The following is a 27,762-nucleotide window of genomic DNA, read 5'->3' as shown; positions in this document are numbered from 1 at the left end:
CAATTAACTGTATATAGCAATTGTATTAAATATATTTATTAATTGTAATTATAGTTAGAATTTTCTTATATAACCGGTTATCAATTATACGGCGTAGATAAATAATTCGCGTGGGCAACATCGACCAACGTTAATTAACGTCAATTACGTAATCTAATCAACTGGAGTATAAATTCCAAGCTTAATTTTGTTTTGCTACAGTTATCCTTGTGATCCATATCTAGCTCGAAAAAATAAACACTCGGAGAAATTATTTGCACAATTGAGGAGAATTCTAGCGATAACTTAGACACTCTTATTTTACTTTTTACCATGCAATTAAAAAGTGGAGCACCGGTGTATTTTTAATTATAAAGATACACCTTTTCATCGCAAAGTACGTGACATTCTACGAAATTCGATTTATCTGACCGAGAATCCAAACGTGAAAATTCCGAGCGGAAAACGTAATTAATATTTAACGGTTTATCGATCGGCTTGGAAGTTTCGCTTATCGAAAGTCGCGTTATCGAGTCGCGGACAGGCGGCAAGGTTGCAAGATTGGCTCGGCAGAAGTCGAATGAGCTTCCAAAGAGATTAATTATTCATTTGCGTCGCCCGCGCGGAAACGCACCGTCGGCGTCGGACAGGTTTTACGGATGGTCGCGCCTCTTCCGCGCGACGATCTCGCGTAAAACACGCCCGTCGGCCCCGTCGCCCGTCGCCGCTTCCGTCGGCACCGTGCCATTTAACGGTCGTAGGCAACGTGCCGCGGCAACGTTAAATAAAACGAGCGCCGTACCCCGAACCCCGCATTCCGCGTCGCGGTCGACGTGCGCTCCGCCATGCCGTGCGCGCGACGGCGACGCATCAATAAATAGCAGCGCGGAATCGCATCGCGCTTCACGCTACGCCCGACTAAACACAAACAGTAAAGAGTTATAAAATATATAAACTTTTCTCATCTGTTCGTATCCGTTGAGAAGAAGGGAGGAAAAATAGGGGCTGCAAAAACTGATTCGATCTTTTCTACTGTTCTTCGACTCGAATTAAACAGATACCGTTTTTTTTTTTTCACGGAAGCGCATAAATAAGTTCTCAACGCGGAGCAGCGTCGTAAAATTGTCGATACGCGTGTCAAGTATCGCGAAATTAAGCTTAGGAAATTTAAGCTTTTTAGGAGGATTAATTTTACGCGCAAAAGAGTCCATTGTCGACTAGACGTGGCGAGCGACCGACGGTCGAACGGCGGATTGCGGATTTGCGTACGAGCGCGCGCGCGCGCCGTGGTGCACGTCGCGTCGCACGCAGGCGGCCCGCGGCAGGCAGGTCGTAGCCGTCGTAGGCAACTTCAGACGGTTCGTGACAGCCGCGTTCGTGGGGCCGACGACGGCGAGCGCGAGTAACCGCCTAACCGGGGATACGCTTTCGCGTGCGTCGCGAGAGATCTCGTCCGCCGAACGTTCGCGTTCGGTTCGTGCTCGCAGGCAATTGTCTCGTCGGGGTAAACGGGAACGGTGAGTTCTGGTCGCTTGGTTAGAGAGTGTCGAGCGGCGCGACACCGGTGTTTCACGGTGTTTACGAGTTGCGGGTGGAGATCCGCGGCTCGTTCTCACGCGCGCGCGTTCGCCGCTCCTCTGACCTCTCCTCCACGAGGAGGTGTTTACGCGCGAAGGGCTCCGTCACGCACGTCGAGGGTAATTTTCTATTCCACGATTCTGCCCTCGGATCACGTCGTTTCAGTATCCGCGATGCTTGTATATTTACTATGTTTTTTTTTGCATGACGACATATACATGCAAGCGTGACGAGATAACACTTGCCTTGATGGCTCATTTTTGTTGCATTGTTATTGGCAACGCGATTGGCAGTCGTAAACATCGTCCATCGTCGACTAGTAGGCGTTAGTCAGTTCGTGCCTCTACTAAACGGTGCCTGTGTTTTCAGATTGAAATATGGTGGTACTTAGCAGCTTCCTGCCGCCGCAGGAAGGAATACGCCATGAGGAGCCAAATACTACGGTATATATCAATGGTAGAGAAGTGGGAAAGGGCACGTTTTACATTACGGAGAGGTAGCGAGTCTGTTCCAGTTTGCTGTTTTGAACAATCTGTAGATATGTGATGTTTTGTGTGCTCTAATTATGTATTCTTAATTGGCAGCGTGCTCTCCTGGGTGGACAGCGACACGCAACAGGGATTTTCGCTCGAGTATCCTCACATTTCATTACACGCTGTTTCGCGAGATGAACAGGTCCATCCGAGACAATGTTTATACATTATGGTCGATGCCAAAGTAGACTTGCCAGGTATATTATTTGAAGCACAAAGAATATCAATTAATAAAAATGACTTAATTTCTGTGGACCTTTTGAACGATTTTACTCCGATTCGTGTTCATACTGTTATAATTCAAGGCTTTATTTGATAAGCCTAATGTAATTGTGTAATTTCATTTGTGCAGATATGCCATTACCTTTATCATCTGAAAACGGTTCAGAAAACGAGGACGACGATGCGGACGCTCCAATTACGGAAATGCAGTTTGCGCCGGATAATACGAATAATTTAGACTTAATGTTTCAAGCAATGAATGCATGCCAAGCGCTTCATCCTGACCCACAGGACAGTTTTTCAGACGGTAAGTAATCAAATTGGATAATTATCTTATTTGCAATTAATTGGGATAATTAAAAAACTCCTGTTGTAATTAAAGAGGATATCTATGAAGACGCCGAAGAAGAGTATGAGGGTGAATATGACGAAGAGGTGGGCGCTGGAGATGCGCCTTGTATTTTACCGACAGGTATACTTAATTTTTATTCATATTATTCAAGTTCAAGTTTCTTTAGATTGAGCAATGCTTGTACTACACATTTAATGTGATAATGTTATATGGTTTTTGATCCACAATGAGACATCAAAAGAAAGAATTGGATGTCAATGTATCTGAATGATAGATTTCTAATTTTTCATTTATTAACAGAGCAAATGGGGACCACTCACACAGGAGCGGAGGCAGAAGAAGCAATGGACATCGAAGCAGGTCAATTCGAAGACGCGGAGGAAGATCCGTAAGAGGCAGTGATTAGGTGCAGATGTGCATTTAGTGTTAATTTACATGTTTATCAATTTCATATATGTATTTCGGTAGATATACGTGACGTCGTTATTGCAAAACTTACTACCGAGCCGTATCAAACGTTAAAGCACCTAAAACATTTATTTATATTCATTTTGTACATGGCGATAATTTCTTAGATAAAAATAAATAATTGTACATCAGTGTTGAGTTCTGTTTTATTCGTTCTGTTCTTTCGATAGAAAGTTTGATTACAGCCTGCAAATTTCACTTATATATCATTCGCGATCTGCAGAGGAAAAGAGACCATTTTATTTTTCAATATAGGTATGGAATCAAATGAGGTACGGAATTATGTTAAAAATATCACGGATAAGTATATAAATTGATCGTATATTCTATCACAACATAGCTTTCGTTGAAAGTCAAAATGATGATCGATTATAAGTCTGTGTAAAAATGTCTAATAACATTCGCGTCACACAAAAGGTATCATGTATACGATAAATGATATATATATATATATATATATATATATCAATGTATATCTAGTTGCATTAAAAATGCATTTGTATGATACAGTAAACCCTGCGTGTAATTAAAAATCGGCAGTGCGTTGTAATAGTCCATATTAATAGATTTTTTAAACATACATTTTGACCAGGAAAATAAATTTTATATATTTGTAATATATATATGTATACACACACATACATATATATCGAAGTTAGTTATCCTAACTTTTCTTTAACGAGGGTTTATTGTATCAGTCTTACAACTGATTCGTTCAAATGCTAACTTTCATCATCTGTACATATAATACACTCGTCCAAATTCTGATGTGTGCGATACATCATGAAACGTTCGTCCTCGAAGAAACTCTGAAACATTATAGTAAAAAGCGGTAAAACTAACCGTAGACAAAGTTAGTTAATTATATACTTGACAAGTCCGAAGCGTGAAATTTCACTTCACAAATGCATCAACAGTTTCCCAGTGGCGTGCAACCGTTCGACTTTAAAAGAGTTATTCGAGAATTTTAGTTTACCGAATTTTCTTCGGTCCGAAGATGAGATCGGCATCGGGCGCTCCTTTAGGATGATTATACTTTTGCCGTCGTTCCCTATTCAAGTTTACGGTGACCGGTCTCGTGCTTTGATTCATAGTCTCTTGATAATCTTCCTCCTCTTGCCTCTCGGTGATGTTCAAAGTCAGTCTCTTCACGCGCTCCTTCTCCTCCTTCTGTTCCTGTTCGCGATTCCTGAGATTCATAGCCAACTCGGACGACACCGGGACCGCAAGATTCTTGTACTGCTGTTTGTTACCCTTTCTCAACATCAATACAAAATCTACTGTGCTATTATCGGTCGGTCTCTCCTGCAGTTGCTCATATGTCTTCTTCGTGCTCTTTACGTGCAACGGCACAGAAATGTCTACCTGTTGCGGTTTGACCGAATCTCGCATACGGTCTTGTATATTGTCCGAGACCATTTTATCCAACGCCGACAGGAAATCATCGTCCTCCGGACAGCTCACGCGTCTTGGTCCGGCTGGCAAAGCTGCGTTCAGTTCCTCCGTCACGTCCACGATCACGCCCTCGGTGCCACCGTCCGCCGAGAGACTCTGAGATCGATCGCCCTGAGTGTTCTCTTGAGTGCCCATGGTGTCATCGCGTTCCGCATCGGCTGTCCATTCCTCTTCCGACTGCGCCTCCGAGCAATCCTCGGATTCCTCGAAATGCAGCTCGGCTATACCCTTCGCATCCCCACTACCGTTCCCGGTCATCGCTGCTTCCTCGTCGCCTTCCATAATAACGCCCATCTCATTTTCGCCTTCTGCCGCGGTATCGTCAACGGGAGGATTACCCAAGGTCGGGTAGAGGGTGTTGCGCAACTCTTCTACGGCGCATTGCGCCTCTTTGTAGCTCTGGAACAATTGCATTTTGGGTCGTAGCATCGTTAACGTGTCGCGATACATGTAATCTATCCCAACGGGGAATGGATTCTCGGACGTCCAAACCGGATCCGTGTACTTGAACCAGAAGTAGTTCTGGAAAAATACGAGGAAATAATCGAGCTTTTTCTTGCTGGATCCACCGCTAAAGTACTGGCCGCAAGTCTCCAATAATGTGCACACTAGACGAATACGAAAGAGATGATCAGGCGGATCGAGCACGCTTGGTACTGAGTGGTCCGTGCTGACGCCGAAGGTGATAAGCAAATACAAAGTACGGAAAATGTCGCCGCTCTCCACCATTCGATAATTGTACAGCTCGCCCAAGTACTTGACCATGGCAATGCGTCGTTGATTGAATTTCGGTAGGTTGATCTCCATACATAGTCGTATGTCTTCGAACACACCGTCGACCACCTGAGGCCCGATGGTCTCGTAATGGGCTACTAAGCCGGCCAATAGGCTTCCCACGCATCGAATATTAGGATACTTAACGTTGTAGGCGGCGGTGAGACATTTTATGGCGTAGGTCGACACGCTCTCATCTTCCCAGTCAAGTTTACGCATCCACTTAAGCACCTTGTCAGTATTCGTCTTGGAGAGATCCTGATAAAGTAGTTTCCTAATAAATTCATGTACAGGTGGTCTGTCCTTCTTCGTGACGCCGCCGGTCGATTCGGGTGGGTTCACGAAGTAATACGCGTTCTCGATGATCGTGACGTAGCGCGAATCAAGTGCAGTGACCGCTTTTTTACGCATCATCTGCTCTAGGTAGACCTTGGTCCTTTGATGAGAATCTGGCGAACAGAAGAGATATCGGCCGCAAATCTCCAACAGGTTGCAAGCCATTTCGATATGATGGTGTGTAAATCATGCAGTAAAACCTTCAGGCAGTACAATGCCTCTATTTGGAGTAGAGCTTAAATTTGACGAGCTCACCGATATAGCGGACCACCTTGATCTTCGACTCGATGTTAATCTGATCCTTCTTGCGCACATGGTATTTAAAGTCCTGCTTCAGCATCTGGCACAGGTCATTGCCAATCTCGGGCATTACTGGATAAAGAATAGCTGCTAAACGGGAGTAGAAGGGTAGCAAATCCTGACGAATTCTAGAAACACCGAAAAGAGCTTTTACCAGCTTCTTCTTGTTGTGCTTCGTGTTGAGATTCATCAGGAAGTTCACCGCGGCGTTGTCGATCATCTCGCGATTTACGCAATTTGGCAGATGTGTCAGGAAAGCGTCGAGCAATATTTTGTTGCTCGTGTTGGATACCTGTGGCTCCTCCACCTCCACCTCCGGCGGCTCCTCGATCTTCTCGGTCTCTTCCAGCTCGTCGAAAACAATTTCTTCGTCAAGAGCGTCTTCCGTTATTGCTGTTTCTGTTTCTGTTTTTGCGCTATCTTTCGGGGTGTCCTTCAAATACGAGCCTGGTAGAAAGACAGTCAGATCCGGTAATACTTCGTAGAAACGTCTTGTCTCTTCGTCACCCCACATATCCTCCAACATGCTGCTGTCTTCTCCCTCGTTGATCATCTTCAGGGTTTCCTCCGCTTCCGTTTTTGTCTCGTTGTCCACCGGAAGCTCGGGCATCGGCTCGTCTAACGTATCGGAGAAGCTCTGCACGCTGGTTAATAGACGCTCGTAAGAAACTTGCAGAGCTTCCAACTTTTCCTTTCGTTCCGAGCTCAATTCTCCTCTGGTTTGCAGTATCTTGCGATTCTGTTTCTCGAACGCCTGCAGCTCCTTGTGTTCCTTTAACATATGTTTGCACAAGGAGTTGTAATAGTCGCGTAGCAGCAGTCTCACGTTTTGCTGCTTGTCCGGCGATAACAATTTACTCTTTGGAATCGAAACGTTTAATTTCTCCGACAGATCTCGCACTCTTTTAGGTACAAGACCGGCATAATCCTCGCCGCAGTGCCGGCAGAAACTCAATATTATACTGGCGTTATTATGCTCCTCTTTGTCCATATTGATCAACACAGTTAACACCGAGCCAAGCAGCGACAGGCCCTGCTTGTGCGTGAATATCCCAGCGTTCACCAATTCCGCGTAGAATCGCAGATCTACTCTCAGCTTGCTGGGATTCGCGATCTTGTCGCCGATCTTGAACGACAGGATCCTTTGCCAATTTTCGAAGAAATGAGTGGAGAACTCGGCGTACGTCTGATGGAGGAAGCTGCACACTCTAATAGCAGGCGCAACGTCGGTCATCTTTATTTTGGCATCTACCAGAGCAGTGGCAACCTCGCTCACGTATTTGGTCAGGTTTAAATTCGCCATATCTTTCAGAACCGTGTCGAGCTGAGTCACGCTGAAGTTTTTCAGTTTCTTGACAAACGTAGTGTTCCTCTTGAGGCTCGAGTCGAGTTTACTGAATGACGCGTCCGGAGGTCTCGTGGGATTCAGATTGGCCGCGCGAATCTCTTCCTTCGTCGCGAGTCTCTGTTCCGTTTCACGCACGTGCTCTGTCAAGAATTGCCGGTCCTCTTCCGAGACGGGATTCGGCTCTTCGGCGGCGGCGGCGGCTTCTTTCTCAGCCGCCGCCGCTTCAGTCGCGTTCTCGGACATCGTAAGATAATCTGTAAATGCGAAGAAGATTGTAACCCCTCCCGTTTTCTCTCGAAAAATGAAATATTCCAAATTAAAATGCTATTAAATTCACAAGACAATTCGCATATTGCGACATTCGTACGATCGAGTGTTACTTCTGAAATAATGTCACGATTGAGCAAACAGGAGGTTATCGTCCTTAAATAGATACCAATTATTTTATAAACCTTGATTAGATACCTCAGGTGAAAAAATCGTTTAACGGAATTGCTCCACTTGTTTAATATCGCGCCCAAGAACTTGTCAAGGTTATGTTATGGCAGACGACAATCCATCCATCCCCATTGTACGAACCATAAGCACTGGTGAGTGGTGATAGGTTTGTTCGTGTTGCTTGAAATCCCTAAAAGTTTTTGCACCTAAAATGAGATAAATATATATTCGTACGTTGAGAGAGAGAGAAAGTGAAGATTCCAAGCGCAAAAAGTGTAAAGCCTTGTATCCACATTCCACACGGAGCTAGAAATCGCTCCGAGATTTCGGACGGCGAAAGAATTGACCAATCATCTTTAAACAATTTGGCCAATGCCATTGGTTAATTCTTTCTCCGTCCGAGATATCGGAGCGATTTCTAGCATCGTGGACACAAGGCTTAAAGCCCTTGCGCACAATAGAGCACATATTTAGTATATCTTTAGAAATAAGAATAAATATTAAATATTAGAATATATAAATATAGGAATATTTCTGTAATATTAGGATATGCAAATGTGTGTAGGAATATTCCTATATTTATATCTTACATTTTATTCTTTTCCATTGTACTACGTTACGTTTAATTATTATTATTTCTAATTCCGATTTCTAATATTTGATATTTATTATTATTCCTAATATGTGTCCTAGTGTGTAGGACCTTAAACGAACGGACCCTAATTGACCGCGATTGGTACCGCAGTTCCGACCGTTTCGATACTTCGAAAATCAATATTGCGCGCTTCAAGCTTCAATAGCTTTCGTATATTCAGTTATAACTTATGGCACGAGCTGCAACCGATTGTGGAGTTGTGTTCGATCGCTCCGAATTTTTGTGATTTATTTGTGTATCATTACATTCTAAACGCCAATCCCGCGTCCGAGAAATCGTACCTCGAACGTTTGTTGTGTTGAGCATCGCGCATGACAAACATTATATTCTACATCAACGTCGCGATTTCGGTAAAGCTCGTATCAGACTACCTACGATTGATTAGGATTGAGATCGGATTGAAATTTCATTATATAAAGTGAGTATTAGTTTTCTTTATTCTAATTGATTAAGTTTCAATCCCAAACCTAGAATCGTGATTCTATTTTCGTTTTAATTAAGTAACCTACTGAATTTATTTTTTAAATTGCTCGCGATTGGTTTCTTTATGACATTTCACACCGTTATTATCTCGCTGAAATGCAGCAAAAGTGAATTTGGCGTGTGAGTATTTTATGAACGTTTGTAATTATATCTCGGTAAATTTCGCATAACCGTGCGATACCGTATGTAGATGATCGAGTAGTAGAGAACGATAGTAGAGAACAGTGTCGCGAGATGTCGCCAGGCGTCGCGAAATTAGCCGCGCAAAAGGCGCCATTTGGTATTCGAACGCAATGCGTGCAAATGTCGAATGAGCGTCTCGAAGAGCGCGTCAGTTTTTCGCGTCGTTCTTTATCAATCGCGATCGTGGTAATTAACGTGCCGCCTACGGAAGGAGAGGATCTCCGCGACGTTCTTTCACGTTTCCGACTTTCGTAGGAAAAAGGTAAGAATGTTATGTCGCCGAGAAATTTCGTTGCAGGCTAGGTAAACGTTCCTATATTCGAGTTAAGTAAAATTATATGAAAAGCTGACTAAATACAAATAATTTTCAGCACGTCGTGGAAGCGCGTCAGGACGAAGGATGAAGGACAAAGGACAAAGGACGGAGGACGAGAGACGAAATCAGGATAGCACGTTCGTCGGGCGCAGTTTGGTGAGGAATATTTCACAGAATTTTTCTTTAAGCGTTTTGCTTGCGATAGGGTACTTTATATGGCGTCCTCAATTGCTGCGAAATAATTTGTTTTACTATTCAGTAAATTGTCGACTCGAGAATTATGATCGCGGTTATGGTTGGTTATTGCGCATGAATATATGCTATATATCCTATATAAAACCTTCATATACTCCTTTTCCTTGAGTTTCGGGGGGTAGGAGGATGGGGCGTATGAATACGAACGCGTACGTGGCCGTAGAGGCGTCTGGTATACACGGTGTCTTCGATCGAACGGATTTTTCGTCGCACGTTCCGCGCGAACAAGTTAAATCATGTAAAAAAAACTAGCGTGTAATTCGTGATGATGAGAGTCTTATGTCTATTTCTACTTATGTATAGAGTAACTTTAATTTGGATTTAACTTACTTTTTATCTTTTTCTAATTTTTAGAACTAGAAAAGGATAAAAAGGATAAATTAAACCGAAATTAAAGTTAATCTACATTGGTAAAAGTGGATGAATAGGATCTAAAGGAAATTTAAAGTGTTCGAAGTAGAGATTAAAGATTATATACAATTTTAATACATTTACACACACGTGGTTATTCAAAGACTCCAGAATTTGAAAATGCTAATATAATAAGTCTATAAATGCCAAAATATTCGAGTTCTTCAAGATGTAATTAACTCTAACGAGATTATTTCAGAATCTGAAAGTGTGATAAATACGTAATGATTGAATAATTTAACACCGTGCGCTTGCGAAGGCACGGATTCGCGAGCGAGAACGCGACGAATCGGGGACACCTGGTATAATCGCGCCGCCACAAAGAATCCATAAAAGGTTAGGCTGGCGCGTTTTTCGTGCAACACCGAAGTAGAAACACTTTAAGCTGCGACACCCTTGTGTCCCCGCGAGCATAATGACGCGTCGCTATTAGCCGCGAGGTTGTATTAAACACTCGAAAAAAAGCTTTCATGCACTTAACGAACGGCAAGTATAATGCAACGAGTGCTACTCGGTAGCGGTCGTTCGCGGTCGCTTTTTCAAAAATCTGATATTGGATATACATTCTGCGTGTTGCTGCGATCGAAGCTGATCGGGGATTCAAGGATACCTTATTTTAAAAAAAAAGGTAAGAAGTCGAATTTTTGTCAAATTGCTTTGTAAACTGTATAAAAATTTAATTATGTATGAAGTCTGAACTCCCTCGTAAAGTTTGGAAAAAAATTTAAGTTAATTTCTTCTTTGAAAAATTTAGGTGGAAAATATAATGGGATTCAACATTATTGTTCCAGATATTAGTTCATTAAGTAATACACTTAGAATAAAAATAACTGTCTAGAATAATATATTATTTTCAAGGATTTTTAAACAGTTCAGACAATATCATTAAGCAAAGGAAAAAGACATTAATACACACACAGCATCTACTTTAAAATACTACAAATTTATTGAATATTAAATACAAAGTATTTTACAATATCGACCCAGATTAAGAATACGGTATAACTTACAAATGCAAACTCGAAATTCTTGTTGAATTCTCCAGTATTCAAATTACCACAATTCGTTCATCCAATATTTCGTAGCGAGTCTTCGACGTGAGCGTTTACCGAAAGAAGGTACCGCGATAGTACGACGCGCTCACGCGCGCGGATCGAATAGCGCGAGAGACGAAGAATTAAATAAATTTTGGAATTAAATAAATTCCCCTCGTGCGCTGGCGGCGGCGATGCATCTGCGAGATCGAAGATCGGCGCGCTACGGTATGATGCCGCGCGGCAAATGTCGCGTGAAATGCGATTTCAGGCCGCGACGGTGAGTTCTCATTCGATGATTCTCGTTATCCTCGTTACAAGCTCGAAGGGGAAGGGCGGAGGGGAAGGGGAGTTGCGGGAGCAAATTGCGCGCGAGACCGTGAGAATAAATTGTCTCCGGTGTAGCGGCAACGAGGCACCCTCGCGCCCGCGCCCGTGGCGGATGCTAGATGCGGGAAGGTTGGAAGGGACGGACGACCTGTTTCGCGTCCGGGGACTCCGGCGACAAGTTCTTCCCTTTTTTTTTTCCTCCCCGACCATCAACGTTATCTCAACACGTCTGCCCGCGAATATTTAGTTACCGCGGTGAGCCGCGCTCGTTACCGTTTCATCTCGCATTACCGGGTACGTGCGACGATTCCTTGAGCCTGCCTCCAGTCTCTCCGTTTACACATCGATTGCCGATACCTCGAACACGTTGCCTTGTCGTTGCGGTTCTACTTGCCGCGCTCCTTCAGGAATTACAATTAATTTAAGGGGCATTAATCGTTCCCTCTTGCGCGCCGCAGTTGGCGCGGGTGTTAGATGCTCACCGTGACTTGCGGTTGCACGTTATTGCGAGAGAGATACTTTTACGTTACATAGGACGGCATGGAATCTTATATATGTCTTGCTATCTTACGCAGATAGCATTATGCAGATAATAATTACTGAAATCTAAGGATAAAATTAGATAATTTCTCATAATATGTAATTATCTACATATTTTAAGAAGCTTATTATTATTCTGTTAAGCGATTGTATATTATCGAGGTTTACGGCACGAACAAAACTTGCACATTTTTACTTTTCCTCTAAATGTATTTTTTACTTCGCTTTTTTAAGCATGTAATAGAATAAAACAATTCAGAATTCTAAAAATTAAAAGTAAAGATGAAAAAAAGGTTAATTAATGCTCGTTGGAAATAAATCTAGTTGATCATTTTGCTTGGCAAACTATAATAGTCGGTTCAGCATTTGACTGATGCTGACTACAATCATTACTTGAGTAGCGAAAGGGTTAAAAGGTAGAATCGTGAATAGTCGACGAACACAAAGTTCTCGAGTAGCAGTCTGCTGACAACTTCTCGCTCGCACTTCTGCAACTTCAAGGGACCGCTCAGCACTCTCTTCCTTGTTCTTAAAAGACTTCCTCCCTGGCTAATGGTCTGCCACTTGTACTTCCGTAACCGGGATGTATATTGCAGTTTTTTCTTCGCAGTGTAGAATTTGCGTGCAGACCAGAGTGTAACCGGACGTTGCGAAATACAAAAATCTAAAAGATCGTAGTACGATATTTTTTATACTTAAGAAAGCGTAGAGTGAGTGGAAAAATGTTTGTGTTATATTTACACAAAATTCAGCTCTACTTAATATTACGTGCCATGATATTGCTCCATAATTAAAGCTACAATATTTCGTTGTAACGCTAAATGCGAAATATGCATATGAAAGAGGATCCATAATGTCTCCATTGATTCAAGAATAATTTATTTGTTTCGTTTATTTGATTTCTCTGCTCAAAATTAACTCGGGATTATTTGATTACATCTTTATTTGGATAGGAGGCTGCATCTCTATGCCTGATATATGTTTTCTCGACGACAAATCTTCTCGAGATATGACACGCTCCTCTTCGTGTCAAGTCAAAGTAAACAGACAATGGGGAGAAAAACCGATGCGTACGTATATGGAAGCGTGGCGACATGTTGCTGATGGCAAAAGTCGGTGAATTTCTTTCTGAAGGGAGAACGGATCGAGGGACGCGGTAGGCGGTAGCAATCGCGTAAGCGCGAAGATGAAGAAGCAATTATTCTAATGGAGGCTTTGGGAGGATTGTAGCCGAGACAAGTGAGGTAATCCATGAATAATACCTGTGCCCCTTCCTCGGGCGCATTCCTCTTCGCGGGCTTCATCTTCCACCGTCATCCGTCGCCCTCTCATCGCCCCGACAACGACGCTTGCTTGTTGTCCTCTTCCCACTTCTGCTGATATTATGCTAAACTCCGGTAATCCTTAAATGCCACCTCAGTCTCTGCCATCGCGGATAGAGTCTGAATGTCTTGCATAACCTCGGCGAGCAATCCACCTGCTCCGCTCTTCTGGTTCCCCTTCGTTCCTTCGCGTCATCGCCGGGCTCACGGCCCGGCTCACCTGTGCGGAATTGTCCTTGTTAAATCCCTCAATGATAATTAGGAGTACACACGGAACTTCCCAGGGGGCTAAACGGATCCGCCAAAATAATGACGGAGAAGTGAAAAAAGTTCTTGAAATAAAAATTATGGTTGACGGTATATATAACATGCAATATGTGTATAAAAAATTATTTCATAGTGTGCAATGTATTGTATCGTCGCGCTTCGTTACAAAAGACATTGATCTTGAGGCGAAAAATACTATAAGCTTGATGATGACACCTGTTCGATGTTTTGCTGCCACACAAGCGCGAGACAGCAGACTACCAACGTTGATTGGTAGTCACAAAGTCACAGAATTTTTGCGATGCTCTCGAGAAAGGACATACGAAAGAACACGAGTGAAACTTAAAGGAGGAGCGAGTTAGTCTGCGCGCATTCAAGAGTGTCTAATGGTTCGATATCCATTTTCCGGACTCGTCATATCTCTATCCTTCGATCCCCTTTCTCTTTTACTTATCGATTCACGATTTATAGAGAAAACACAGAAAAAAATAGAGAAAGAGAGCAAAAGAGAGTAAACGCACGTTATTCTTCACGTCGCTATTATTGCAGAGATTACGACTACAACCGCGGCGCAATTTTTGTGTCCAGGATAAAATCGCAAGTAATCATGGGAAGTGGGGATCATGCCCGCGCGAGAGGAATTGAAGGCCAAGTGATGAGAGAGGGAGAAAAGGGTTGGTGGGTGGGAAGTGGTTAGTGCATGGCTTGCATCGTATCAGAACTCGTGCAACATTGTACCAAGCGGCTGATGATGCACTTAGGAATATTAGTAGAGCCTATAGAAGGACGGCGTGTCCTCGCTGAACGTTTGACGTTGGCCCTGCGGGCAGTCCATTCATATTCAGCAGGGTTCAATCTGATTTGTTGATCTAGGCAAGGCTGATTCGATGCTATTTCCATGTTTATCTTTGTCAATATCCTGCGCGTTCCTTTCGAAAACGTCTAAAAATATACATTATATGAAGAAAAGGAAGAGAAAAAAAGATTAGTATAATGTTATATTTATAATTATTATTGAACTTTTTTATTAATGATATTGTAGCATAAATAGAGAATTTATAATTATTTTAAGCAAATAATATTCTGTTTCTACCACGTACTTTTGCTACAGAAACACACATTTGTATGAAAAAAATGCTTATACGTAATTTTATATTTATCTTTATGAAAAAGATTGTCCAAAATTATAGAGAGCTTTGATCTCAAAATTCACAACACTGTACAGATAATGAGAAATAATGATGTCGGTTTAACATATGTTATTGCGTAAACAATTGTACTAACGACAATCGCACGCCATGCACGAATAATTGTATCGTGAAGCGGTAACCGCGGGCATTATCACATAATATGAATAGTTGGAATAATGTGTGACGCACGGAATAAATTCAACGTTATCAATCGGGAATAAAACGGCACTTTAATGGAGAAATTAGATCGTAGCAAAAAGAGGCATTTACTTTACATCTTACTCGATACAGTCGCGCGTTAATAGATGAAGCAGTGCCCGCGGCTAATACCGAGTGCTAATCATATTTGAAATCTGACCGGGCTATAAAGTTTCAACGCCTCGACCCTCCTTCGCTCTCTCGTCGGCCACTATTCCGCACGCGAGATCCCGAATCTCATTAGAATAATCGCGGTGTTGTTGAATAACGTTCGTTGAAGCAGCTCGCAAATCTGGCACCGGGACATCGCGACGAGGCTTTGTCATTATTATGGCGATACGCTTGGCGACGAGAATTCCATTATACCTTCGAATAATTCGCAATATTCGCTCGCGGAATAATATTCATTAGCATATATTTAATAAGTGCATTCACATAGAAAATGGCGCTTAATATATCACATCACTGCAGCATCAAATATTAATAATTTTAATCTTAGATTTTGGAGAAACTTTTTTTATTCAATATTTTAGAAACATCGTAGTTAATGTAGGTGTATCGAATTGATACTTTGACCCAAGGGATGAAAAAAAAAATCCTCGCGCATATATATATTACGTGATGGAAGTTAAAATAAAAGTAGATATAGGACAATATGAAAAAAAATGTCTAAAAAGGTCGATTTCTACTCAAAGTGTGTCACACTACAAAAAACACTCCTCCATAATATCTTTTATTTACACCTTTTGGGCAGAAATCAGTCTTTTTAAGAGACTTCCCTTTTTACGTAAATTATTTGAAGTTAATACATTATTATGAGAAGTTTTAGTTGCTTCCACCTGAAAACTTGCTGAGATAATATATTTCAAATGAGTGATTCATATATGATGAACTTTTGATAAAATATGACGTCTATAAGTGATCTGATCATTTTCTTTTATCTTTGAACCAGATACCTTTCACAAAAGTTACACAGCCGAGTATTTCTTCGGCGGGACTGTTTCGTTAGTGAAACCTCCTGAGGGAATTCGAAAGTTTCTCTCGTTGAGCCGGCCTTTTCGGGGCCATCGGGGATGTTTCAGCGCGGAAGTCGGGACGTGCGCGGCAAGTTTCCGTTTTTCTTCGCGAACCCTTGTTCACGCTTCGGTATGCCGGGATGCGCATTCATTTTGCAGCGCGAAATAGACGGCCGGGAATTTGTGAAATGAAGGAAGCGGTGGGACCTCGACCGAGTCCACTACCTGTTGCTGCTATGTGGACAATAAGTAGCGGAAGTTACTACTCGGATTTAATCCACCGACTGCCACCGATTTCCGTGCCATAGAAGCTGATCGTTTGCTCTTTCGTATCTTTCACGTTTTGCGTTTCATGATCGTCGTAATGTTCCGATGAATAATAGATGAATAACCTTTTTACCTATAGATGAATAATCTTTTTATCTCCGTGAAGGGAATTTTAATATTATCCTCAAACTCTTATAATATAATTTTTGTTTGCAAAGTCTTGATGATTGTAATTGATCGTCGCTGTAGTTTTTGAAAATAACTTTTATGTTTTATAACAAAAATAAAATTCACATCACAAATTTAATTTGTCGATTAATAGCTATACACGTAATTTGATGGTGGGAACAAAGTAACGTAATAAACTCGATTTAAAAGCTCGTTAAAATTGGTTGTAATGAGATTCTACAGATATACAATATCTATTTATACAGGTTATATTGATCTTTGTACTTTTGGCTCGAGAATAAAAATTTTCTCGTATATGTCAAGTTAAAGTGAATAATAAAATCATGAAGAGTTACGAATGTTTATAATTCTCTTCAAATTAGCTCTTGGAAAAGTATCCGCAGAAAGTTTGGCCAAATACACCTTTGCATTTAGGTCGATACGGCGCGCATTGAATAGCAATAGACGGAGTTCCGGTCGGTCGATCTCTTCGTCTTCGATCTTGAGTAACGAGTTGCTCGATTGGACTTCGTACTTCTTTCTCGTTTCCGTCAGGATACTCTTAAAGTTCTACCGCGGCGGAAAGTAGCGGTCAACAGGGACTCGTACTCTGGCATACACTCGACGATACCAATAAGCGGCTATTATTTGTGTTAATCTTCGACGCGGACGTTCCGAAACTTTCGACTTGATACTCCAGAGAAAGACGGAATTCTCCCGTCTAGCGTCTCCAGCAAGTCGTCAAGAAAAAGGCAGCAGCTAAAACTTCCCTCTCACAATAATATGTTCCCGTAAAAATTTTATTCTATAACATCTGTTTCTATTTCAACTTCCATCGATTTGACAAACGTAAGGAGGATGCTGAATTATTTTTTGTATTTTTAAGATGTATCTAAAAAGACCTGCGACTTGAAATTTTTCAGATAATCCAAGTATAATAAATTAAGTAATCGATTTTTTATTGCAAAATTATATATGAAATATTATTATCTAGAATAGTAAAAAATACATGTTAAAAAATTTTGTCTCTTAAAATCAATGATGTGTGATTACGTTTCTTTCTTATTAAAAATATTATATATATTTCAAAAAAAATCTTCTATAAATAAGAAGCACGTTTAATTCAATTTTGTAAGGCTAATTTATCTGAATATTAAACTGTAGATTAATCATTTTTATTTCTTGAAGAACAATTCTCTTTAATTATACGAAACGGATGAGTACGAATGGTGTCGTCACGATCGATTTAATATTCCTGGCGGAATTCCATCCGGCGAAAACTTGCATCTACGATACTCTCTCCCTTCGGAATTCCGCAGGCGTATTCCATAAGATTAATATTGACGGCTGCGAGAGCGTGCACTGATACGCACGGTAGAGCAAATTTAATTTTCGTGTCTTGGGGATAAGCAGCAGCGAGAAGACGCGGGCGAGCCAACAGCCAACCCTGCCGGACTGCGAGGGCTTTCTTCTTCGCATCGGTTACGGTCCGATGCGTATCTTCGGCCGGGAATATAATTAAAACTTTACCGCGGCATCCACAACAATGCCCGCGATATAAATCAACGAGCCGAGTGAGTAAATTAGCAGGAAGAAGCGTGCTCCGGCTGCTTTTGTCGGCGAAAGAATCGATTAATCGGTACCGAAAACGAATGCAATGATAGTTTCTGCTATGGCTGCAAATATGTTTCACAATATATTTTAATCTTCTATGTTTCTCTATGGATATGCGGTTCACTCGAGATGAGAGAGAATTATTTTTAAGAACGTTAATTAATTTTACGAACGTTAATGATATTTTTCCGATATTTGAAGAATATTACTTTTTCGAGGTAACTAATAAATTATGAAATAAATTATATATTCTGTGAATATCAAACAGTTGGTAAAGTTATCCGCTCGTAACGACGCAATGAACCATATTTCAGTTGACCGAAGTTATTCATAATCAGTCGTGTAAAAGAGCACATTGCTAGCGAGTCGTATGCGTGACGAATGTACGTACATACGTTTCCGTATAGAGCGGCCAATAAAGTATATAACCGCGTGATATCAGAGAGATTGCTCGAACATAGCCGCGAAACAGAGAGAGAGAGAGTCGTGTGCAAATTGGACGCCGGAAATACGCGCATCGTTTGTCATGCAAATACCTTCCGCCGTGCGCGCGGAAAAGCGGAATGGTGATTCGAGGGAAAAAAAGAGAGGGGGGATACGGGTCGCGGGCTTTTCTAATTTATCCGAAACGCCGGCACCGGCTCTAGCTCTAACTCCGGTGGCTCCGGCCTCGCTGGTTGGCTTCAGGCAAGGGTAAGAGTAAGAGCAATATCCATTAGCGAACGGTGTATATATGCCGCACGCGCGAGTGTCTTGGAGCACGACCAAGGGAGAGAGAAGGAGCACCGCGTATATCTGTTTGTCTATGTGATAGGAAACGGATAAGGATGAAGGAGGACAATGCGGGAAAACAGTGCGCGAAGATGGAGATTGTTTATCGTGTTTTGAAGAATCCGGAGGCGTCGATAAACGGATCCGCAAGACATCTGCTGTGATAATAATAAAAAAAAGACACGTAGTTGATAGCGAAATTAATTTTATAAGGCTGTACAGATTTCCCTAAAGAAAGAAATTTCCAGTAGTACGTACAAATTATCACAAGTGTCAAGATTTGAGCGAATTAAATTTCAAGGTGATCGATTAATTTTTAGTAGGTATTTCTTTAGCAATATAGGTAATTCAATTTAATTCTTGCGCGAGATTCTTATAGGATCTAAAGATTAGTAGCTGTTTCTCCGTTAATTATTGAGTCTGAATCCATCCATGTGAATGCACGTTTATGGGATAATAATTTGGGATTTTAATTATTATGTACGAGATAGGGTACATACCAGTAATAATTTTGCATGTAATTTTACATGCGCATAATTTTATGTAAAATACCAGACGTAGGCACAGTAATAATATAAGTTTGGGTTATATCTTATAACAGCACTTGAAGATGTAACACAGTTTGTCTCTAATAGCGTTCTACCTCTGCTATTTACCAAAGTTCTAGGATGTAATATTGCATCTGCCATATTGCCATGCGAAGCAATATATCGTACGTTTGTACCTAATGTTACACGCGTCAATACAGCGTTAAATGATTGTTCGCGACTATAATATCTTCACTTGCTCGCTTTGCGCGTTATCAACGTGCTAAACTTATTTGTAATTAAAAGAAATCTCAGGTTACAACTTTTCTTATACTATATTGAGGTGTGAAAACGTTACGATAGAAATACAATGTAGACTGAAAATGATTGCTATCAATTTCATATATCGCAATGCTATGATAGACATCGTCGGGTTCTCGGGATAAAGCGAAGCACGTTGATTAACGAGTATCGTTCCGTCGTTATCCTCTCGGCATCAACCTTATAAGCGTTAAAGGGCTGAAGAATCTATGGATCGGCGCCCTCCTTGTTAAATGGACGCCTATACAAACTGAATCAACGTCAGCGCTTCTGGCGATCATTTATCACGCTGTTCCTCAAGAACACTCGCTTACTCTCCTCCGGTCCATTTCCTTCCCGGGAAATGCCTAGTACCTGCGTCATGCAGGTTACCAAACAACGACGTGACATTAGATATTAGCAAGTACTAGCGAATATATTAATACACGACGAATAATCACAAAGATTTGAATTTTTCGCGATAAATTTTTACTGAATTTATCGAATTTTTGAATTTTTTTTAGAAAAAATGTTATGAGCTAGGTTAATCTCTTGTGTTATTATATATTATACATCAATTTATGTTTTCACCTTAAATATTGTTACATTCTCGTCTCAGATGTTTCAAATTCGTATGTATACTGGTAGTTAGCGTATTGATTTCGAGTTTCCAATCTGATATCTATTTCGTGTTTGAACATATGAGTTCGAGTCCAACTAAAGCGTTGTTTGTAGCAAGTATTGCCCAGCCGAAATGTAGTTCCTCTTTTGCGTTTGGTTTATTCTTCGCTAGTTCATCGACATTCATCGTTGTATAGTGATTCCCGGGATTTTTTTATCGATAGAACTGCGAGCCTTTTCTCGTTTAGCTTCATCCATTCTTTCGTAAGTTATGTAATCAAATAGATGAAAGACTGACATCCTTTCTTTGTTTTTTCGATAGATTTTTTGGAATTATTTGATTTTTCGACTTGAATCGCACATTTCTATATGTTATATCAAAACAAAGTTATTTATATAAATACACAAAAACGGACAATCATTAATTTTTTACTATATCTATTTATTAACGTAAATAAAGATGACAATTTTTAATTGGGAAATTACAAATAGACCAAATAACAGCCAGTAAAAACAAAAAATAACAACTAATCAGTTAAATGTAATTAAAAAGATAGCAATCTCTTGTAAACGATAGTTTACATCCTTGTTCATTTATTCTTATTATAGAATTCTTATCGCTAAATAGAAATATACTATTATACTCTAGAAATACATATATTATAACTTATTTTTTGCCGACAAAAGTATGAAAGAATCCTTAGATCTATCGAATCGTTTTCTAATACGGCCGATGGGCTTTCTGTCGTGCTATCTGCACCTCGATGGCTTTCGTGACTTTTTAGCCGCACCGTCAGAGAACTCTCCATGCTTCTCTCATGTCGATTCAGCCTCCTTCCACTGGTGCTTCGGTGGAAAGGGTTGGAAAACTCGTGGTCAGAATCGGGATTCGGGATTCGGCAAAAGTAGAAGGAGAAAGAGAGAGAGAGAGAAGTGATGCGGAGAGCCGGCGGCGGGAATGCGAATGAATAGCGGAGGTAGGGTGCGACATGAAAGGGGCGGCGAAGCCGAAGCCCCGGGTCCACAAGCGGAGACAGTAACGCTACTAATATGCAAATCTTATCATCGGATTTATTCGTCAGCCCGGCGACGAGTCTAAAACGCTCGTATGGCCCCTCTCCCCCCTTCTTTTCTCCTGGCTCTGCCGCCCCGTTCTGAGATGTCGTTCTTCCGCACGTCCTACATCGTTAATCCGAGTTAATCGTATGAATTAAGTAGATTATATTTCCTTTACCTGTGGAGCGTCGCGAGAACGCGGTGTAATTCGATTTCGCAGGCGAGGAGTTTAAGGTGGTTTGGCAGAGACTCGCCGGCTCACCGATATGGAGCGCCATTTTGGAAATTTCCTCGCTATACAGTCCCCTTTCGCTTATCTAGCGAAAAACATCTTTCTTCATTTTTATTACGTAAACATCTACGAGTGCATTATAGTTTGGAACTTCTATGTCCTGTTTTGTAATCATATTATGATCTGGTTCGAAGTCAGTTTAATCGCAACTCCTTCGGGAGGACGTTGGTGTGAAAGAGGAAGGTAAAGGATGAAGAGAAACGTACGATGGAATTATGCATGATCGTTGGATAGTTTGAAACTGGTTGACAGTTTACGTCGCAGTGCGTCCTTAACGGACCTCAGCTATCGGTCGAAGGTGCATTACCCTGTTCAAGGACATTATTGATACTTCATTATCCGATATTGGAAATTAATAGCACGGTGGGGAAGGGCAAGTGTTCAACGCCTTCCCTTTAAGTGCTCGTACGTTAATAGCAACGATATAACGAGCTGCCAATTAAAGCCGAGCTGTCCTTACGCCGGAACGTTCGATGAGTCGTTAATCGTCGGTAACTATTACGTTGAATTACTACGTAGAATGTAAACAACTTGTTTGAAACATTACTCTAGTTACGTATTGTCTAATATGATCAATTAAAAATCTAATCTTTTAAATGTGAAAATTGTTTAACATAATAAGGTTACTTGTACGAATGATCTTAACACTTTTTTATGTTATATTACAAATTGGTATTTGCAAAGACAACTAGTCGAAAATGATTCCTATATTATATATATATATATATATATATATATATATATAGTAAAGGATCAATAACTCTTACGTTATAAGGGGACAAAACAGTTCGGCGTATGCCGCGTTCGTTTGTCTAATCTCCCATGTAGGCTGTAGACTGAATTTTTGATACACGACGTGTACACGGTTCCTCTCCCAGTGGCACAGTAGAGGCAATAATATATCTGAAAGCATCGAGCATCAGGCCGGAAGTGATTTCGGTATCGCTAGAAGGTAGAGACATTGATAGGTACAAGGAAAGAAAGAAGGAAAGATGAAAGAAAAAAAACGAAAAATGGGATGAGATTAAATTGCTCCGTGGGGGCCAGTGCAGGGGCGAAAACGAGCGGGAACGTGCGGGAGTACCGAGGAGGAATGAAAGATCGGGTAAGTGCTGCTCGTCTCTCGCCTTCCTTCTCTGGAAGGCATCTCGCCGCGGATGAATCGCACTTCATGCCGATGAGTAGCCCGTTACATCCCGCTTCCGGGGCTGCCGAATAGCCCCGGCGCGAATGAGCTCGATCTCGAGAGAAGAGAGAGATTGGCGGAACCGCCGAGAGACCGCGAGGCGCGAGCTAACTAACGAATTAAGACGTACGCGTGAGACGGCAGAAAAGCTGCGAATGTGCAATGGAGGAGTCGTGAGTACTACTCCATCGCGTTATTACGGGGTAAAAATCGACGTCGTCTTGCGAGATATACGAGAATTTTGAGTAAATTAATAGCGTTCCAGAAGGTTTTTCTACTATTTCTCTCGCAATCAGATTCGCTTGTTTGTCGTCCGCCATTTCTCTAAATTAATTCTCTATTCAATTTAATTAAATTTTCGGTAGATTTGTCTGTAATAAAAAGTCGGCTATCTTATTCTGTTATAAATGAAACATACATGTACATATGGTACGCAATAATATTTTTTCTCTATAAAAAATAATTTCATTTGTCCAGTTGAATAAATATCTTACCTTTTCGCGCTATCGTACGCACCGTTAATTGTTTTCGTACTAATTATTCGTTATACTGTTAATTACCTGTGCCACAAACTATTAACACACGCATAATTACTTATTACATCGGTAATTAGATACCGCTGCAAAATTAATCGTCAATTAAAATTTACATATAGATGTCACACCGGTGAATATTGCAAACTTGCGAGCCAGGAGCTCTTCATTAAAGTATTCGTAGAATCGTAGTCTCATGATTGGTTTCATCAGCTCGAAATTCTCATTAATAATTATTAAATTGATAATATATTAACTGTTAAACGGCTCATTATAATTAATTAAGAACAATTATGTTTCTACTTATTGTTATTTCCGCGCGACACAATTTGTCGCGAGGAAAGAGCGGGCCATGCATCTCAAGCGGTCTCAGCGCCACGCTTCAGGCTTCGGGATGTCCTGAGATCGTTTACCTGGTGGTGGGCACTTAAGCTTCGATGGACTTCCCTTGGCAGGTCGGCCGTGCACTCTCGCCCGGATAAAACCGCAGCTGGGTTCGCATGGAATTACGATTATTTATGACGCCGTGACCTAAACCGGCAGTTCCCGGTCCATAGCATAATCGCTCGAAGTCAATCTTCTCGTGACCTAGCAATTTATAAATCTAACTTTTATAGTTTCGGAAAAGGGTCGACGTACTTAACAGAAAAGATGGTAACATTGAGAGATTTTAAAATAGAGATCATGCAATCTTCTCTCTCTCAGAGATTGTTCTACAGTTTTGAATCGTGTAAAGTATAATATTATCACGCATTTAAAGCATCTTTCAAAATTCGTATGCAGTACTATTGAATTCCCATTCAAAGATACTTTTCTTTTACATTTTGAACGCACTTGGTCGGCTTGGTCGGGACACCCTATGTCCTGTGCTCTTGAAATATGTATGTGCACGTAAAGGCGTGGTATAAACGTTGAAACTAGTTCGTGCGCGTCCGAACGCGCGGTCGGCGTCTTCGAAAAATACTGTTCTTCAACTTCAACTTTTCCGGCCGCGGTTTTATTCCACCGTCTTACGGCACGTGATACACCCTCTCCGGTGCCGCGTTCTCCTCTCGAAATATATAGTTAACTCGGAAAAGTAACATTTTTCAAAGTTGATGCAACTTGTGAGCTGCGTGAGCGGGCGCGCACTAGCTACTTCTATCAATTGCGCACGTACATGATACACATGTGTCATCAGCAAATGTGTGCGGTGCTTGACATTCTTAAATCGATTTTCTTTAACACGTGATAATTGCTCGAAATTGGCCGTTTGGGCTTATTTAAATATTAGATTTATCAGGGCTAAATGTGAAAATTTCTTTTACCTAAAAAAATATCTTTTGTCGACAGTTGCTCAAATACATATAAACTGCAGAATTATTTGCAGTTTGATTAAGACAGTCAGACCACGGACTATGATTATATCTCGATTAAAGCTTAATATATTCTTTTAAATAAAAGTTCAGAAAGAGATTCTCTAAAGTTGTGTAAGAAAAGGAGTTTTCACCGTATGCAATTACGGCATAGTTTTAATGCCCACTGTTTTACTGTAAAAACAGGCTGAAAGCAGTAGCATTATGTGGACATCGAGAAAACTAGGAAATCTGGTTCACGTGCGTAAAAACTCGGACGTTCTACGGCCACGGTGAAAGTAGTTCGCTAACATCAATTTTCTACTTTATGGAGTTTCGTTACTTACCGCGCGCGGCTGGTTATGTGCGCGTTTTACCTGTTGCCAACCCTTAGGTGGATTGAAACTACTGTAGGCTGTAGGCATCGCCGCGCAATCGAATTCCGCATCGACGCGACGTGCGTGGACCGAACAATTACTTCGGGATTCTATCAATGCGGGCGGCGCGTTATCAAGTTACAAGCTGATAACTGCGTGTATACCAGCGCGACCGTAAACTAGTAACTTTCGCGGGGAAACTTGCGCAGCATCATAGACACTCTCATACGAATAATTCCGTGTCATTGAAATGGCTTGCGTTCGTAGAATTGAATTAAATGATGTAACTCATTCAGAGTCCGTTCCATGACTCTACTCGCACTTAGAACTTAGCACGAAATCTGTAAAATTGAGTTTTGGCAATGTATTATTTTCAGAAAATGATCTCTTATGTTACTCTGTTTGACAATTAACAGTGGTGCTTTGAATGTGCTCGAATTTTATTATTAAAATATGTAAGTCAAGAAGTTACCCATTGTAGGAAAATTCTTAATGATATGCAAACACTTGACGCAGGGAGAAATTCATCTATGTTCAGAAGTTATCCGCGTACTATATAAGATTACCTTTACACGATACATATAATTTATGTATAAAGAAAGGAACGCGTGCATACGTGTTCATTAAAAGCACATTCTTCGCGTGTGTGTGTGTGTGTGTATGCATGTGTATTTGTGTTCGCGTGCGTTCATGCATACGCACAAGCGGGCGAGTGGCGCGAATGTGGGGCCACTTCGAAATTAGACCATGTAAGGAACGGTTGATGGGCGCGTCTCGGTCGGCGAACTAGCCGGTTTTATGGGACGATGGTTTTACGAGCGCATCTGGCCCATCCACCACCCTCTAACATCCCCCGGGTTCGTGCAGGGCCGGGCAAGGAAAGGGTTCGCGAATAGCCTCTGGTATCCTCTCGCTGACTTCATCCTCTGAAACCATACACCAATCGGGTTCACTGACGACGAGCCCGGGGTCACGCTCAGAGCTTTTCTTCGTGACGAGCGTTCACCGCGCGTTTCTGATCAGCCTAAGAGAGTTTCTGGTGGCGACGGCGGGTTGTCCGTCGTGGTTTTACACCGTGAAGGTCCTCAGGGAGGGATCATTCATGCGGCTTGTTTGCGCCGCGCTCGCCGAAAGCTTTGCAAGCTCACGCATTATCGAAGATAATGCACGGCATCATGGTGAATAGCTACCAAAAATAATTATGTTAACGAAGAAATGTAAATTCCGAGAGTGGAAAGATGGTGAAAAAATAATTTTACAAATATTATTATTCTGCGTTAAAGTTGCGATGTTTGATTATTTTGTTCGAAAGATTTTACGTCGACGAACTGACACGCATACTTCTGCTTCTACTTTCGCAGTTTTCACGACGAGTAATGTTTAATCAAACAGGCATGCCGACGTGTCTCTACGAAGAAGTTTATCGAAGGAAGCTTATCAAGAATAACAAACAAATTTTGTTATAATAACATAAATTTATTTTATATAAATTTCATTGCTATAGGCTCTACCATTACATAGTATTATAATATCAACATTTAATTTTCATATTTATACTATAAATATCGATGACATTAAATCACAAATTTTCTCTCCTGTGAAAAGTTTTTTTAATTAAAGTAAAAACAAAATAAATAAATATAAAACTATAAGAAGATATCTCGTATAACACAACTACATATAGGGTTATAATATCTTTTCTGGAGTGGCAATGAAATAACAAAAGTTGCTGTGGTTTACATTCCTCGATTCCTGAAACGTCCCGAAACAAGACGTTCTTGGTAAGAGATTGCCGACTATGCCGAATGGTGGATAGACAAGGATTATAACGTTAGACAACCGTCCATCTGTCGTCAGAGGTCTCCATCGACACTACGACATCCTTACACTCGGCAGTAACTGTCGGAGACGAGAGCACTGGGAATCCCAGTCCCGACATAAAAGAAGGAAGTTCTCCTTTGGAGTATTTATGGCGAATTCGGGAGCAAGATCCGAGATGACAGGACGTTATGTCACGCCCTTTTGAGAACAGTCGGGTCGGTCGTAAGCGATTTCTGTACGAGAGATCAGAAACGTCGGGAACTAGTTACGTGGATTTCGGGATATATACGTGTGTACATACGTGCACTTATGTATGTTGGTATCGATTGACAAGGCGAGACAGTTTGTGAAATCGGAAGGACGTAAAGGAGATTGGACGAGGGTGCGTGGCAATGGGACACGCATATAAACTCCATATCTGTCCTATTGATACCAATATCCAACTACTTCTTCGTTATGCAGCCTCCAGAACTGACATTCTTGCGATGGCGTTCCTTGCACGTATGCATGTGCGTTTTCCTCGTAGGAGCATAACTGGGAAGTGTTGTTTCGCTGAAACTCTCACCTGATAGAATTTTGATAGCGTCGCAAACGATTGGAGTTTCGCGTTATTGGTGTTTCTCTCTCGCAATTTCAGTCTTTCGCAGGACGCCTAAAGAGAAAAGAAATTGCGATTGTTATTACGGAAACTACATACGTTAGATAAAAAAAAACATTACGACGAGAGACACATCTCACAGAAAAGAAAGTCTAGGTCTTAATTATTGATCTATTTAAAATAGTTTTTATATAATTTATCTCTCATATCGTACATCAGTAAAATGTACGATTTTCTTGAAAAAGGAAGGAAGAAATAGAAATTACGATCAGCAAAGAAATGTTAACAAACTATTTCTTTTTTGTATTGCAGAA

At 41.2% G+C, this 27,762-nt stretch overlaps 3 protein-coding genes and 1 long non-coding RNA gene across 5 annotated transcripts in view; 1 reads left to right on the top strand and 3 right to left on the bottom strand.

Annotated features, from left to right (window-relative positions):
* The first annotated feature begins 1,295 nt into the window (after positions 1-1,295).
* LOC139782557 (methylosome subunit pICln-like) lies at positions 1,296-3,263 on the top strand. Its single transcript, XM_071721576.1, has 6 exons — positions 1,296-1,496; positions 1,927-2,053; positions 2,142-2,287; positions 2,443-2,619; positions 2,695-2,784; positions 2,965-3,263. The coding sequence occupies exons 2-6, from the start codon at positions 1,935-1,937 to the stop codon at positions 3,054-3,056; spliced, it is 624 nt and encodes a 207-aa protein (XP_071577677.1). The 5' UTR covers positions 1,296-1,496; positions 1,927-1,934; the 3' UTR covers positions 3,057-3,263.
* On the bottom strand, positions 3,261-8,107 carry LOC139782556 (regulator of nonsense transcripts 2-like). The gene is given in 4 exon segments (XM_071721575.1): positions 3,261-5,885; positions 5,888-5,920; positions 5,923-7,599; positions 7,811-8,107. Coding segments are annotated over 3 exon segments (3,480 nt in total). The 5' UTR covers positions 7,589-7,599; positions 7,811-8,107; the 3' UTR covers positions 3,261-4,104.
* A 2,903-nt stretch (positions 8,108-11,010) lies between these two features.
* On the bottom strand, positions 11,011-16,341 carry LOC139782558 (uncharacterized). Its single transcript, XR_011720922.1, has 2 exons — positions 13,253-16,341; positions 11,011-12,654 (listed from the first exon to the last, which is right to left on the bottom strand). It is a non-coding gene; the product is annotated as an uncharacterized lncRNA (long non-coding RNA).
* A 10,143-nt stretch (positions 16,342-26,484) lies between these two features.
* Positions 26,485-27,762, bottom strand: part of LOC139782555 (lachesin) — an 86,457-nt gene continuing 85,179 nt past the window's right edge. For both annotated transcript variants that reach the window (XM_071721573.1, XM_071721572.1), the window contains exon 9: positions 26,485-27,502. In XM_071721573.1, coding sequence (XP_071577674.1) covers positions 27,484-27,502 — 19 coding nt within the window. In that variant the 3' untranslated portion in view covers positions 26,485-27,483. The remainder of the gene's footprint in view (positions 27,503-27,762) is intronic.

Source organism: Temnothorax nylanderi, unplaced genomic scaffold (assembly GCF_030848795.1).
Source record: "Temnothorax nylanderi isolate EJ_2023f unplaced genomic scaffold, tnyl_v1.0 TNYL_tig0424_pilon, whole genome shotgun sequence".
NCBI lineage: Eukaryota > Metazoa > Arthropoda > Insecta > Hymenoptera > Formicidae > Temnothorax > Temnothorax nylanderi.
Note: the sequence above shows the minus strand (reverse complement) of the source record. Positions and strands in the feature narration are given on the sequence as shown.